Source organism: Elephas maximus, chromosome 5 (genome assembly GCF_024166365.1).
Source record: "Elephas maximus indicus isolate mEleMax1 chromosome 5, mEleMax1 primary haplotype, whole genome shotgun sequence".
NCBI lineage: Eukaryota > Metazoa > Chordata > Mammalia > Proboscidea > Elephantidae > Elephas > Elephas maximus.
Window position 1 is genome coordinate 81,617,536 of NC_064823.1, and position 17,708 is coordinate 81,635,243.

A 17,708-nucleotide genomic window follows, 5' to 3' on the forward strand; every position below is an offset into this window, starting at 1 on the left:
TGATATCAGTTTACCAAGGAAATGATCTAACAAGTTAGATTTTTTTGTATCAAACTCTGAGCTAGCTTATAGTTAACAAACATCTTTAACACAAACGGGACTTGCAAAGATTCAATCACTGTGTTAAACTGGGCCTCAGTTTCCTTATTATTAATAATCCCTAAGGCCAAAAGCAAAAAAAAAAAAAACAACAAGTTAATAGTTTTACAGTTGGGGGGGTTAAGAAAATCTCTTAAAAAAAAAAAAAAGATGCAAAAAAATTTTTTAAAGTATATTCCATGATATTTCCAGAAACTCGCTTGTTTGTAAACAAGTACTGATATTGATACTTTACCTTATATTTATCTTTCTCATAAAAGTTGAATGCAATCTACCAAAAAAGTAGTTCAGTTTATGATTATTTTGATTCTATATAAAAATAAACTTGCTGCATGTTTTACTATTAAAAAACTATCATGACAGGAGTCTTGGTGGCACAGTGGTTAAGAGCTCAGGCTGCTAACAAGAAGTTGGCAGTTTGATTTCACCAGCTGCTCCTTGGAAATCCTCTGGGGTGGTTCTACTCTGTCCTATGGGGTCACTATGAGTTGGAATCAGCTCGATGGCAATGGATTTGGTTTTGGTCAGAAGAACTGTTTAAGGAAGTAGTCACTGTTTCCACTTCAGGAAAAACTGGTAGACAGGAGAGGGGATGAAGGGAAGAAAAAACAAACAACTACACTTGAAAACTATCATCATGATCATTAATAAATCTAGGGCATTAACAAGTTAAGGTAGAAGAGGCTTGATGCTACCTGCTGTTCCTTTAGGAGTTGATAAAATTCTGTGTCCTTATTATTCACACATCCCTGAGAGTAAAATCTGGCTTGGTAAATTGTCATTTTCAAAGCTCAATGGTAAATGTATCAATGGAGGAGAAAAAGTTGGACCAGGTAAATACCAAGAACCATACATTCTTCATACTTTATTTGCATGTCAACATGATGATGGAAGGGGAGACTGTGAAGTAACTGGAAAAGGTAAGGGAATTTGAGAGCTGGTAAGATCTTCTGAAAATCTCCCTCCTTGGAATCAGCTACGAATAGGTGCTCTGATTCCCATGGTGCAGTGAACGCCATGCACCCAATTAAAGCTAATTCGGTGTGCTAACAAGCCTATCTTGTTTTAAGCCACCCCAGAACCTTAATGAACCATGCATGACTAGGTTAGAGGTGTCATGAGAAGGAAATATCTAGTCAAATTCTATAGACAAAAAAGTAGATAAAGAAAACTGTAAAAAAGGGAGGCAACAGAGAGCATGTGCATTAAGTGAACAGCTCTCCAAATACATAAGAAATCTATGTTCAAAAGGCCAGTAACTTGCACTCTCCCTCTTAGAACTGTCTCTGCAGAAACTGAAATCACAGCAATGTGTGTTGATCTAATTGTGGATGCTTTGTAGGGTTATATTCCATTTGCATATATTCATATTTGCTGAATGAGATAAGACTTCAGTATATAATTATCAAAATAATGCTTTAAAAAATTTATCATGGCACGGCTTTTATCTGAGTGCTGTGAATATTGTAGAGAATGTAAACTCAACTCTAAGAACAAGTTGTGAGTGAGCGAAGCACGCTGGGTGTAAGACACTATGGAGGCTGGAGAATATATGCCCTAAGGGAAGCAAACAGCAGTTACTCAGCTCTAGCTGATTGCTGTCACATGGGAATGCAGGCCCAGGTGCTGTCAGATCTTCAGATTTTCCTAAAAGACAAGCTTAAAGTCCATATACTGATGTGAAAGATCCCAATTTGTAACTTATTCAAATTATTTAAAATACTAAGTTGGCCAAGCAATCTTGCCTACAAGACAGTAAACGCCTTGGACCAAAAGTTTGTGACCTATAGAAAAAAGTTTGAAATAAGTCATTAACATGTGAGAGAATATTAAAACTTGTAAACTAAACTAAAAAAGAATGGGGGAAAATATATACAGCCTTGATAGAAAATTTGTATATTTTTGAAAATGTCAAAATATTTTTTATGTTGAGAAAAGGCAAACAACTAAGCTATATCGAATTTAAGTTAGTTTCCTCAAAATGCAGGAAAGAGTGGCATGTTAATAGGTGTCAAACAAAAGCAAATGCCTCCAGACAAAGATATTTGGATTAAACGAAGTTGAACAGGTTTCTTTACTTGCAGGCTTCTCAGTGCTTACTATGCTATTGTAAAATGTGATGCTTCAGATAGAATATTGTACATAATGCCTAACTATGAACCCCCTTTAATACAGAGCACTCTAGAGAACTTTTGTGCTGAACTTTAAAGGAATGCAGGTCTAACTCAAGAAAAAATTTAATTCTGTGTTAGCACTGAGCACAAGCTAATTATGCAGCAAGAAATACAGTTAATACCTTTGATTTATTCTGTAACTATACTGTAAAAAAGTCCCTGGGTGGCACAAGTGATTTGCTCTCAGCTACTAAAGGCTGGCAGTTTGAACCCACCTAGTGGCACCATGGAAGAAAGTCTGGTGATCTGCTTCCATAAAGATTGTTGTTGTGTGCTGTTGGGTCTACCCCATAGGGTTTCCTAGGCTGTAATCTTTACGGGAGCAGATTGTCAGGACTTTTTTCCCACGGGGTGGCTGGTGAGTTTGAACTGCTGACCTTTCAGTTAGCAGCCAAGCGCTTAACCAGTTCTACTCTGTAACACATTGGGTTGCCCTAAGTTGGAATCAACTCAATGGCAATGGGTTTGGTTTTGGTATATACTATAATATAGATATAGATAAAATACTGTAGCTTACCACCCACTGCCATCGAGTCGATTCCGACTCATAGCGACCCTATAGGACAGAGTAGAACTGCCCCATAGAGTTTCCAAGGAGCGCCTGGCAGATTCGAACTGCTGACCTTTTGGTTAGCAGCCATAGCACTTAACCAGTACACCACCAGGGTTTCCATACTATAGCTTATCAGTACATAATTAAGATCTATGTTTTCAACTGCACTAGTAAAATATTGCCCTGTTCCAAGCATCAGTGGTCCCTCTGATTTAATACTGGCAATTTTAATAAAAGTATTAGAATGATACACTCTACTTCCTTTCAGTTAGTCATAAGACAACACTTCTGAACTTTAATGGCATCCTCCCCCCCAAATTATCTAAGTAATTAAGGTGATACACAGAGCTATTTTGGTATAGCAGTATATTAAGTTAAAACTACTATAAACAACTACAGTAATTATATCTAAACATAGCAAACCATAACTAGACCCATGGGAAATGACATCTAGTCTACATATAAATAAAGGTTCAAGACAAGTAAACCACCCTGTCTTACCCAGTATACTTTATTAAAACCCCTAGAGTTTAAGCTCATGGTTTTGATACTTATTTAACGTGTAAAAGTAAAGGACCCAGGAGGACAGAGGTCTTCCCAGGCTGCTGCCATGCATCAAAACAGGCCACAGTATAGTACTGGCGCGTGTTTGCACTTTATGTGGTGGGCGCCTGAACCCTGCTGGGCTCCTTGTCTTTCTCAGGCCAGAAAAAAGAGTAAAGCTCCCAATGCTGAAGCAGAGCAGAAGGAAGTCTCGACAACTGAACTACCTGAGCCCTCAAAAGGGTTTTATGTGGAGACAACTGTCACACATAAAGAACATTTTGTTCTAGTTACTGAGAGAATCTACATTTGAAATCATGGACTTAGGTAGCCCTGGTCTAGAATCATGATTGATGGCTAAATTCTGAAAACCAGTAGTGTGGTTCAGTGTGTAAGTTTGATAAATGCTTTGATTACCATTTTATGCCTGTGAGAAGTGTATACATTTAATTTAATTTTATTGTAAAATATTATCACTAGTAACATGCAATAAATATTTCCTGACGAAAACTAAAAAAAAAAAAAAAGGTAAATGATCCTTTACATTAGATAAATTAAGAAATAAAATAATATAAAAATTAAATGGCTCCTTCTTACCATAGTGAAAATAAACCTAAGACAGGTATGTAAAATGAAAGACCGCTTTTTAAAAAGTCCTTATATACCTCTGGAAACTGTTTATCTGACTGGCTTTTAACTAAACTTGTATATAATATACACTTATTCTTAAAATGAGTTTACAATTCAGAACACTTTGGGCCTTCTCATTTAGAACTTGTCTCCATTTCAAGTCCATAATTCATACTATGAAGAACAAAATTACATTACAAAAAGAGATAATGTAATAATAGTTGTTCTAACTCAGGCTGAGGGGATATCAAGAAATCTAACTTAGGCTGAGGGGATATGAACTCATCTTTTTTACACATTGTATCCAACTATATAGGTACGCCTAAAATTTTTTTTAACATTTATTCTAATCATTCTGCAACTCCTATAAACTAGTTATGTATACTGCATGATTTAAGAATCTAGTCAGAAAGATTAGAAGAAAAAGAAAATTGGCCATAATTTAATCAATCAGAATCTACGAAATATTAAAAAAAAAAAACCTGAAAATTCTGTTCTACTTACTAGATGATACTATACAAGTTACATAACCTCTAGGCCTGTATTTTTTCGTCTTCAGAAGACAGCATAATATCACCTACCTCACAGGCTGCTATGAGAGTTAAACAAGACAATGGATACAAAACACTCGGTAAACTTTAAAGCTCTATATAAGTACAATCAAACAATAAAAGAACCAAGAACTACTGACCTGTACTACCCCACAAGGAAACAGCTTATTGTCACAAAAGCCAAGGCATAATGCTCTGATATTTTCTGATTTCAAACAAAGGGTTCAAACACCACAAAAGGTAATGCTACATGCCTTAATAAATTAGTTTCTTTTGTTAGATATATGCTACTTTGTTATGTACTATTTAAAATCCATTTTAGATACGAGTATTTCCTTCCTCATCTTACAAAAGTTAAGCATCTCAGGAAAGTTGGTAAAATAAAAATAAAATGCGTTCTTTAATAATGAGGAAAAGAAGTATCAATGATAAAAGTAGATGGAACTTGAAATACACCACCAAAGAAAATATGGGTGAGCTCTATGAATTAGTGTAAAAATGTCAGTAACCAGAACATTACTGTGCATGCATTATTTTAAAGGGACAATATCAACATATAAGCATTCTCTCAACTGGAATACTTTCTAGCTATTACTGAATATAGGCAAACATGTATACATACATTATGTATACATATTGAAATATTTTTATTTTAAAATAAACTGCCTTAAAATTTTTTTCCATGAAGTATCCACAAAGTAATGGGAGATGTGCCTACCAGAGAAAAAGTTTTAATTTTATTAAAAGATGCACTAAAATATTTTTTGTGTTCTGGAGAGTAAACAGATTTTGCAGCCACAGAAATAATAAATAGCAATATAAGATTATCAAATATTCCTCTTAAATTAGGGAATTCTTATATAGTGAAACAAATCTCAGAAGATTTTTTACCAGCCAGAAGAAACATCACTTGACAGTGTCCTTTTATATTATCAGAAATTATGCCTAAAAGCATCATGCATATGTAAATGCAATCTTTTACCTTCAACATCATCTGAAAAGGTAGACAAAAAAATAAATAAATAAAAAGTGGGTGATAAAGGAAACAGTTTCTTATGTAGTAGTATATGTACAATAAAATAAATAAGAGTTTAAAAACATCAAATAAGCAAAATAATCTCATGGCAAAAGGTACTCCTTCATTTTAGTAAAATACCAGAGATATTCTAAAAGATACATAGTATATGCTATACTTTCAGGGTCATGAGACAGGCTTATCATTAAAGGGTTATAATAAAATATCCCTAAGGGAAAGAACTCTAAAGTGGGATTCAACATTTGAGCCAAGAATTACATTTTTATGGAGAAGTAAAGAAAAAAGTATTAATAATAGAACTGAAGGACACGTTTCTTAGCATCTAGATTTTAACTGCTTTTTCAGGATAACTACATTTTGAAGAAAGCCTAAAGATCTACTTTCATCTTCTATAGAAAAAGTGATTCTACTACTATTTATGTAAAAATCCTTTTATCCTATCATCCAAAGATTTTTTTGTAATGTTGAATTAAAAATAAAAAGCCTAAATACAAAAAGAGAAACAAAAAAACTAGGGCCTAACCTTGATTACATGGTAAATTTGCAACAAAGGAAAACCACTTAATAAAAATTTTGCTGCTATATGTTTTTTTAAACAGAAAAATTATCTCCGACATCCCCTGCTAACTGGAAAAAAACTTAAATTTCTCATCTGAAACAACTAAGCAAGCAATCAATCAATAAGAAATAAAGGGAAGAAAAAAACTTTTTCTTTAACATGTTCTAAAAACTGTGTAGCATCTAACTTTCTCTCATCTGAGAGACAACTACGGTAAAGTATCTTTTTCTTTAAAATGTGTTCTTGGGTGTACTGCATCTAAGTGTTGTCCTGTGCCTCATACCTCTTTTTCCATGGTACCAAATCATGTTCACTAAAGATTTTTCACCCCTGAGAAATTCATGAAGTTGAGTTGTAAGCTAAATATCACAGAGAAATAAAAATTTAAGGAAAAGACTAAGTCTAAGGAATTGTGACTATTCAACGCAACTCAGTTTCAAAAATTTCTAATACTGATGTTCTTTAATATCCAGGGAAGTTAATATCTACATATACTTCTGCTCTTATTTTTATAAAATAGTGCAAAGTCAATATGCATCTACATTTCTTTGATTTGTCCATGCAGAATTTCTAAAGGTCATTTAATTTTGTTCTCAATTAGATTTATAAAAGGCATTAATATGTCTATTCTTCTGACTTTCTAGAATAATGAAAAACCCACCATGTCCCACTGCATCAGCCAATCCAGTATGAGGTATGCACTCTTCAACAGCACTGTGAAATGTTATTCAATGCATATGTTTTTGCAATCTATAGAGCAAAATGTATACAGACCTCCATCAAGCATTTCACATACTGACAATAAATTATGTAAATAAAGACTACCTCACTTTTAGTATGCAAGCAGTTTAAAGCAAGAAAGAAAAAGAATAATTTGCCAAATAAATATGTGGATTTCAATCCACTTCATATCATTTAACATCAAACAGACTTAAATAAAGAAAAAAATCCTTTCCTAAATGTAATATATTTTTGTTTTTCATGAATTAATATAAGTCCTATGTAAGACTTTAAAATTACACTCTACTTGTTACTGGTGGCACAGTGGTTAAGTGTTTGGCTGCTAACCAAAAGGTTGGCAGTTGAAATCCACCAGGCACTCCTTGGTAACTCTATGGGGCAATTCTACTCTGTCCTATAGGGTCATTATGAGTTGGAATCAACTCGACGGCAACGGGTTTTTTGGTTTATGTAAGAGTTTAAGTGTTTATTAGGAAAAAAATCCTCCAACTTCACCAGGAAATAACATATAAATAAAATAGTCTGATTTTTAATCAATAGCCAGAAATGATTATATAACTCAGAAATTGCTAATACTCATACCATTTAGGTAAAATTAAATTAAAAAAGGGGAATAATATTTCCCAAGAAAGAAGAATTTATCTCATTATAATGTTCCAAAATCATATACAAAGCAATCCTCTCAAATATATTTTTCTAGGAATAAGCCTATGTCTTTATGGATTAAAAAGGAAAAAAAAAGACAAAAAACAAACTTACAAATAAACTTGTAAAATAAACCCAACTTTAAAACTGGCAAAATCCCCACAGCCCAGTTAATTTTACGTACAGAAAAATCTAACAACATAGTAAGAAGAATAAGTGGAAACTTACCTACTTCTTCTTCTTCATCATTAGCTATTATATTATATAGTGTGTCCAAAGCATAACCAATTATTTCAGAATCCGAACTAGAAAAAAATAAATTATTACACTTATACACTGCTGGCTGGAGAATAAACTGTTAACATCTTTTTTTAGCAATTATTTGGCAATGCTGTCTAAAACATTTATTCCATTTCTAAAAAGCTACCCTAAGAAAATGTCAGCATGAAAACTGCAAAGAATATATAAACAGTGTACTTAGACAATTGTGAAGAGTCAGAAGCAATCTAACTGTCCAATAAACAATTGTTTAATTATGGTAAATCTATACATATAAGGCAGCAATGAAAAAAAATACTTTCAAAGAATGTTTAATGACATAGTTATTAAATAATTCATGATATAATGCTAAATTGGAAAAATGAATAAATAATTTAAAGTACAGTGTATATACATGTGTGCATATACATATTAAAAAAACCCAAATCCATTGCTGTCAAGTCTATAGGACACAGAGTCACGGCAACCCTATGGGTCAGAGTAGAACTCCCCTGCAGGGTTTCCAAGGAGTTCCTGGTGGATTCAAACTGCCAACCTTTTGGTTAGCAGCTATAGCTCTTAACCACTACGCCACCAGGGTCTCCTATAAATAAAACTGTAAAATAAAACTTATTTTAAAACTAACAAAATTAGCACAACAGAGAAACTTTTATGGGTGTGTACAGATACACAAAAGAGCCCTACAGGCACAGTGGTTAAAACAACTGATTGTTAACTGAAAGGTCAGGGGTTCAAAACCACCAGCAGCTCTGCAGGAGAAAGATGCGGCAGTCTCCTTCTGTAGAGACTGTAGAGATTTACTGCCTTGGAAACCATATGGGGTTCCTATGAGTTGGAATGACTCGAAGATTTACTGCCTTGGAAACCGTATGGGGTTGCTATGAGTTGGAATAACTCGATGGGAGTGGGTTTTGAGTTTAGGTGCACGTGCATGTGCGCGCGCGCACACACACACACAGAACACATAGAAATGTACCAACATTAACAGTGTTATCGCTGGTTGTATTGCTAGAGTTTGTTTCCTTTCCCTATACGTTATTTTCTAAAATAAATCTTTTGGTTATATACGTACTATTTGTAAAATCGATAATTATAAGATTTTATGGTCATTGACAGATTTTGAAGTCATGAAGAATAATGATGACATTTACAGCTGAAATCAAAAGTGGGATACAGGTCCCAAAGATTCAGTGAATATCAAGGAGTGATCAAGTGTGCAGGACGAAAGCAAAGGTGAGGAAAAAATTCATTTACAGTCAGAGGTTGTAATTCTCAAAGTGGGTTCTGTTTAGGGGAAAATCTGAAGGGCATCTTTTAAGGTTATTATTGAGAAGCTAGGAGTAGAAGGGAACTTCCTCAAATTGATGAAGGGCATCTATAAAAACTCCACAGCTGATCCGCGGAGCCAAGATGGCAGAATAGACAAATGCTTCTGGTGAGCCCTCTTTACAACAAAGACCTGAAAAAACAAGTAAAACGAGTATACTTATGACAAGCTAGGAGCCCGGAGCATCAAAGGCAAGCTTAGAAAACAAACTGAGGGGCAGGGGGAAGAAGAGACGGTTCAGAAGCGGAAAGGGGTTAACAGACCTGAATCGTGGGGAGCCCTCAGGCATCATTCCTGGAATGGCAGCAGCGGGCTGGTACTAGCATTAGGCTGCAGTTTCCTCAGGGAAAAGCAGCCAGCCACACAGCTTACTCCTACCTCCAGATCCAGAGAATAATGGTGCTCTCGGCAAAAGCTAAGTACTTGCGTGTATTTTAGGACCCCCTCATCCCCTCAAGCCAGGGTTGGCGGCTGAACTCCCTGGGCCTGAGATAGGCCCTGTTGAGTGCCTAGAGCCATCCTCCCAGCCTTGAAGCAGGAAAAAATTTGCAACTGGGGGAATTGATAATTTGCCAGCTCCACTAACTGGGGGAGCTCAGGACAGAAGCGGCTCCTATCCAGGCACAAACGGTCCATGGACTTTTCCCTCTGCATGAACCTGTGTGGGCCTATTTTAGGAGAACAGGCCTTTGCTGGCAGACTCCAACCGTTTCAGCTGTGCGGCAGAGAGTTGGGTGTTTGATGTTTGACATTGCTTTGCCTATTAAACAAGGTCCTCACCTACCCACATCTGGGGCCTAAGGACTGGTAGCTCTACTCAGGTCACCCAGCCACCCGTGACAGGGGTCCAAAGATAACTGGTACCTCACAGTCCTGACAACCAAAAACACTGGGTGCCCATGAACCATGTGCGGAAGAACCCACAAACCTGTACGCTCTAGGGAACAGGGACACGCTTTCCTCAGAGACATGTGGGGGACAATTCTCAGCCCCCTGCCTTATTCAGAGTGTGACCCCCTGCTGCAAACAGATACCGGTACCTACACCAATCACCACTACCCCTTTAACACTATAGGACAGAGGCTATAACACACACTTCATGATCAGCTGCCTGGACACCCAAGCTGAATTCATACGAGAAAAGTGAATGGACTCCTAAACAGATATACCTGATAACAGCTCTAGCCGTCTGGGGACAGGACGTCAGTGCTCCAAAGGCAAAAATAATCAAGGTAGCTTACTCAAGCAACCCACTTGGACATATTAAAACAAAACAAAGCAAGAAGCTACGACACAGTAAGAAAACATAAACTAATACAATAATTTATAGATGGCTCAGAGGCAACAGTCAATATCAAGTCACATAAAGAAAAAGGCCATGATTGCCTCAAGAAGCTCTCAAAACAAAGAATCAAGGGATCTTCTAGATGAAAGTGCATTCCTGGAATTACCAGAGGCAGAATACAAAAGATTAGTATACAGGACCCTTCAAGACATCAGGAAGGAAATGAGGCAATATGCAGAACAAGCCAAAGAACACACAGATAAAGCAAATGAAGAAATTAAAAAGACAATTCCAGAACATAATGAAAAATTAAATAAGCTGGAAAAATCCATAGATAGCAATCAGAAATTCAGAAGATTAACAATAAAATTACAGAAGTACACAACTCAATATAAAGTCAGAGAAGCAGAACTGAGCAAGTGGAAGGCAGAATTTCTGAACTTGAAGATAAATCACTTGGAATTCATAAGAATTAAAAAAAAATGAAGAAACCTTAAGAATCATGTGGGACCCTATCAAGAGAAATAACCTACGAGTGACTGGAGTACCAGAATAGGGAGGGATAACAGAAAATACAGAGAGAATTGTTGAAGATTTGTTGGCAGAAAACTTCCCTGATATTGTAAAAGATGAGAAGATATCTATCAAGATGCTCATCGAACTCCACATGAAGTAGATGTTAAAAGAGCGTCGCCAAGACACATTATAATCAAACTTGCCAAAACCAAAGATAAAGAGAATTTTAAGAGCAGCTAGGGATAAATGAAAAGTCACCTACAAAGGAAAGCCAATAAGAATAAGACTGGATTACTCAGCAGAAACCATGCAGGCAAGAAGGCAATGGGATGCCTTATTTAAAAAATTGAAGGAAAAAAATTGCCAGCCAAGAATCATATATCCAGCAAAACTGTCTCTTAAATATGAAGATGGAATTAGGACATTTCCAGATAAACAGAAGCTTAGGGAATTCGTAAAAACCAAACCAAAACTACAAGAAACACTAAAGGGAGTTCTCTGGTTAGAAAATCAATAATACCAGGTATCAACCCAAGACTGGGCAGAGCAATCAGAAGTCAACCCAGACAGGGAAATCAAAAAAATAAAGCAAGATAAAAAACAAACAAAAAAAAGCTCAAAACAGGGTAACAGTGATGTCATTATATAAAAGAAGACAACATTAAAACATAAAGAGGGACTAAGAAATGTAGTCATAGATCTTCCCATACGGAGAGGAAGATAAGGCGATACAAAGAAAAGTTAGGTTTAAATTTAGAAAAATACGGGCATCCTGAGACCAGAAGAACTAGTTGGTGCCTGGCCACAATCGATGTCTGCCCTGTCAGGGAGCACAACAGACAACTCCTGAGGGAGCAGGAGACCAATGGGATACAGACCCCAAATTCTCATAAAAAGACCATACTTAATGGTATGACTGCAACTAGAGGAATCCTGGAGGCAATGCTCCCCAGACCTTCTGATGGCACAGGACAGGAACCATCCCCGAAGACAACTCATCAGGCATGAAAAGGACTGGTCAGCGGAGGGGAGAGAGATGCTGATGAAGAGTGAGCTAATTAAATCAGGTGGACACTGGAGAGTGTGTTGGCAACTCTTGACTGGAGGGGGGATGGGAAGATAGAGAGAGAGGGAAGACGGCAAAATTGGCACGAAACGAGAGACTGAAAGGGCTGACTCAATAGGGGGAGAGCAAGTGGGAGAAGGGAGTAAGATGTATGTAAACTTACATGTGACAGACTGATTGGAATGGTAAATGTTCACTTGAAGCTTAATAAAAATTAATTAAAAAAAAAAAAAGAAAAATACGGGCAAATAATAAGGTAACCACAAAGCAGACAAACTATCCTACTCACCAAAATAAAATATAAGAAAAAATAGAGACTCAGCAGAAACAAAATCAATAACAACGAATATGAGGAAAGGAAAACATATAAAGAAAATCTACTCAGAACATAAAATTAAGTGGGAAAAAAGAAACTGTCAACAACACACACAAAAAGACATCAAAATGACAGCACTAAATTCATACCTATCCATAATGACGCTGAATGTAAATGGATTAAATGCACCAATAAAGAGACAGAAAGTGGCAGAATGGATTAAAAAACACAATTCATCTATATGCTGCCTACAAGAGACACACCGTAGACTTAGATGCAAAAACAACCGAAAACTCAAAGGATGGAAAAAAATATATCAAGCAAACAACAATCAAAAAAGAGCATGAGTGGCAATATTAATTTCTGACAAAATAGGCTTTAAAGTTAAATCCATCATACAGGATAAGAAAGGACACTGTATAGTGATTAAAGCAACAATATACCAAGAAGATATAATCATATTAAATATTTATGCAACCAATGACAGGGCTGCAAGATACATGAAACAAACTCTTTATCAGCATTGAAAAATGAGATAGACAGCTCCACAATAATAGTAGGAGACTTCAACATACCGCTTTCAGTGAAGGACAGGACATCCAGGGAGAAGTTCAACAAAGACATGGAAGATAAATGCCACAATCAACAAACTTGACCTCATAGACATATACAGAACACTCCACCCAACAGCAACCAAGTATACTTTCTTTTCTAGTGCACACGGAACATTCTCTAGAATAGACTACGTATTAGGCCATAAAGCAAGCCTTAGCAGAACCCAAAACACTGAAATATTACAAAGCATCTTCTTTGACCACAAGGCCATAAACATGGAAATCAATAACAGAAAAAACATGGAAAAGAAATCAAACACTTGGAAACTGAATAATACCCTGCCCAAAAAAGACTGGATTATAGAAGACATTAAGGTTGGAATAAAGAAATTCATAGAATCCAATGAGAATGAAAACGCTTCCTATCAGAACCTTTGGGGCACAGCGAAAGCAGTGCTCCGAAGTCAATTTATATCAATAAATGCACACAAGCAGAAAGAAGGGTCAAAATCAAAGAATTATCCCTACAACTTGAACAAATAGAAAGAGAGCAACAAAAGAAACCCTCAGGCACCAGAAGAAAACAAGTAGTAAAAATGAGAGCAGAATTAAATTAAATAGAAAACAGAAGAACAACTGGAAGAATTAACAAGACCAAAAGCTGGTTCTTTAAAAAAATCAACAAAATTGATAAACCATTCGCCAAACTGACAAAAGAAAAACAGGAGAGGACGCAAATAACCCAAATAAGAAATGAGATGGGCAATATTACAACAGACCCAACTGAAATTAAAAGAATCTTATCAGATTCCTATGAAAAACTGTACTCTAACAATTTGAAAGCCTAGAAGAAATGGATGAATTCCTAGAAACACACTACCTACCTGAACTAACACAGAGGTACCCACTGCCGTCAAGTCAGAGGTAGAACAACTAAATAGACCCATAGAAGAAGAGATTGAAAAGGTAATCAAAAAACTCCCAACAAAAAAAAAAGCCCTAGCCCAGAGGGCTTAACTGCAGAGTTCTACCAAACTTACAGAGAAGAGTTAACACCACTACTATTAACAGTAGTTCAGAGCACAGAAAAGGACGGAATACTACCAAACTCATTCTATGAAGCCACCATATCCCTGATACCAAAACCAGGTAAAGACACCACTAAAAAAGAAAATTATAGACCTATATCCTTCATGAACTAAGATATAAAAATCCTCAACAAAATTCTAGACAACAGAATTCAATAACATATAAAAAAATAATTTACCATGACCAAGTGGGATTGATACCAGGTATGTAGGGATGGTTCAACACTAGAAAAACAATTAATGTAATCCACCATATAAATTAAAAAAAGGCAAGCATCACATGATTTTATCAATTGATGCAGAAAAGGCATTGGACAAAGTTCAACACCCATTCATGATAAAAATTCTAAGCAAAATGGGAACAGAAGGAAAATTCCTCAACATAATAAAGGGCATTTACACAAAGCCAAAAGCCAACATCATCCTAAATGGAGAGAGCATTCGAGCATTCCCCTTGAGATCTGGAACCAGACAAGGATGTACTTTATCACTGCTCTTATTCAACATTGTGCTGGAGGTCCTAGCCAAACCAATTAGGCTACATAAAGAAATAAAGGGCATCCAGATTGGCAAGGAAGAAGTAAAATTATTTCTATTCGCAGATGACATGATCTTATACACAGAAAACCCTAAAGAATCCTCAAGAAAACTACTGAAACTAATAGAAGAGTTCAGCAGAGTATGGGGATACAAGATAAACATGCAAAAGTCAGTTGGATTCCTCTACCCCAACAAAAAGAACATCGAAGAGGAAATCACCAAATCAATACCATTTACAGTAGCCCCCAAGAAGATAAAATACTTAGGAATAAACCCTACCAGAGATGTAAAAGACTTATATAAAGAAAACCACAAAAACACTTCTGCAAGAAAACAAGAGACCTACACAAGTGGAAAAACATATCTTGCTCATGGATAGAAGACTTCACATTATAAAAACGTCTACTCTACCAAAAGCGATCTAGAGTTAATGCAATTCCGATCCAAATTCCAACAACATTCTTTAATGAGATGGAGAGACAAATCACCAACTTCATATGGAAGGGAGAGAGGTCCCGGATAAGTAAAGCCTTACTGAAAAAGAAGAAGATGGGAGGCCTTACTCTACCTGATTTTAGAACCTATTATACCGCCACAATAGTAATAACAGCCTGGTACTGGTACCACAACAGACACATAGACCAATGGAACAGAATTGAGAATCCAGACATAAATCCATCCACATATAAGCAGCTGATATTTGACAAAGGCCCCAAAACAGTTAAATGGGGAAAAGACAGTCTTTTTAACAAGTGATGCTGGCATAACTAGATATCCATCTGCAAAAATATGAAACAAGACCCATACCGCAGTCCATGCACAAAAACGAGCTCAAAATGGATCAAAGACCTAAATATAAAATCTAAAACGATGAAGATCATGGAAGAAAAAATAGGGACAACGTTAAGAGCCCTAATACATGGCAAAAAAAAAAAAAAAAAAATACATGGCATAAACACTATATAAAACATTACTAATAAGGCAGAAGAAAAACTAGATAACTGGGAGCTCATAAAAATCAAACACCTATGCTCATCCAAAGACTTCACCAAAAGAATAAAAAGATTACCTACAGACTGGGAAAAAGTTTTTAGCTATGACATTTCTGATCAGCGCCTGTTCTCTAAAGTCTACATGGTACTGCAAAAACTCAACTACAAAAAGACAAATAACCCAATTAAAAAATGGGCAAAAGATACGAACAGACACTTAACTAAAGAAGACATTCAGATAGCTAACAGATACATGAGGAAGTGTTGACAATCATTAGTGGTTGTTGTTGTTAGGTGCCGCCGAGTCGGTTCCGATTCATAGAGACCCCACGTACAACAGAATGAAACATTGCCCGGTCCTGTGCCATCCTTACAATCGTTGTTATGCTTAAGCTCGTTGTTGCAGCCAGTGTGTCAATCCACCTCGTTGAGGGTCTTCCTCTTTTCCGCTGACCCTGTACTTTGCCAAGCATGATGTTCTTCTCTAGAGACTGATCCCTCCTGACAACATGTCCAAAGTATGTAAGACGCAGTCTCGCCATCCTTGCTTCTAAGGAGCATTCTAAGAAGCATTAGAGAAATGCAAATCAAAACTACAATGAGACCTCATCTCACTCCTACAAGGCTGGCATTAATCCAAAAAACACAAAACAAGTAAATGTTGGAGAGGCTGTGGAGTGACTGGAACAGTTATACACTGCTGGTGGGAATGTAAAATGGTACAACAACTTTGAAAATCAATTTGGCGCTTCCTTAAAAAGCTAGAAGTAGAACTACCATACAACCCAGCAAGCGCACTCCTTGGAATATATCCTAGAGAAATAAGAGCCTTTACAAGAACAGATATATGCACACCCATGTTTATTGCAGCACTGTTTACAATAGCAAAAAGATGGAAGCAACTAAGGTGCCCATCAATGGATGAATGGATAAATTATGGTATATTCACACAATGGAATACTACGCATCGATAAAGAACAGTGAGAAATCTATGAAACATTTCATAACATGGAGGAACCTGGAAGGCATTATGCTGAGTGAAATTAGTCAGTTGCAAAAGGACAAATATTGTATAAGACCATTATTATAAGAACTTGAGAAATACTTTAAACTGAGAAGAAAACACTCTTTTGTGGTTACGAGAGCGGGGAGGGAGGGAGGGTGGAAGAGGGGCATTCACTAATTACAGTAGGTAAGAACTACTTTAGGTGAAGGGAAAGACAGCACATAATACAGGGGAGGTCAGCACAATTGGACTAAACCAAAAGCGAAGAAGTTTCCTGAATAAACTGAATGCTTCGAAGGCCAGCGTAGCAGGGGCAGGGGTCTGGGGACCACAGTTTCAGGGGACATCTAAGTCAATTGGCATAATAAAATCTATTAAGAAAACATTCTGCATCCCACTTTGAAGAGTGGTGCCTGGGGTCTTAAACACTAGCAAGCAGCCATCTAAGATGCATCAATTGGTCTCAACCCATCTGGATCAAAGGAGAATGACGAACACCAAGGACACAAGGCAATTACGAGCCCAAGAGACAGAAAGGGCCACATGAACCAGAGACTACATCCTCCTGAGACCGGAAGAACTAGATGGTGCCTGGCTACAACCGATGACTGCCCTGACAGGGAACACAACAGAGAACCCCCGAGAGAGCAGGAGAGCAGTGGGATGCAGATCCCAAATTCTTGTAAGACCAGATTTAATGGTCTGACTGAGACTAGAAGGACCTCGGTGGTCATGGCCCCCAGACCTTCTGCTGGCCCAGGGCAGGAACCATTTCCAATGCCAACTCTTTAGACATGGATTGGACTGAACAATGGGTTGGAGAGGGATGCTGGTGAGGACTGAGCTTCTTGGATCAGGTGGACACTTGAGACTATGTGGGCATCTCCTCCCTGGAGGGGAGATGAGAGGGTAGAGGGGCTTAGAAGCTGGGGAAATGGACACAAAAAGAGAGAGCGGTGGGAGGGAGCAGGGTGTCTCATTAGGGGGAGAGTAGTTGGGAGTACGTAGCAAGGTGTATATAAGTTTTTGTGTGAGAGACTAACCTGATTTGTAAACTTTCACTTAAAGTACAATACAAATCAAAAAAAAAAAAAAAACAACCCACAGCTAACATAATACATAATGGTGAAAGGCTGAAAGCACTTCCCTCTAAGATGAAGAATAGGATAGCAATTTCCCTTCTCACCACCACTATTTAACACTGAACT

The 17,708-nt window shown here is 36.9% G+C and overlaps 1 protein-coding gene across 2 annotated transcripts in view; it reads right to left on the minus strand.

Annotated features, from left to right (window-relative positions):
* Window positions 1–17,708, minus strand: part of USO1 (USO1 vesicle transport factor) — a 118,314-nt gene that overhangs the window by 58,226 nt on the left and 42,380 nt on the right. For both annotated transcript variants that reach the window (XM_049885953.1, XM_049885954.1), the window contains exon 4: window positions 7,760–7,836. In XM_049885953.1, the coding sequence (XP_049741910.1) occupies window positions 7,760–7,836 (77 nt within the window). The remainder of the gene's footprint in view (window positions 1–7,759; window positions 7,837–17,708) is intronic.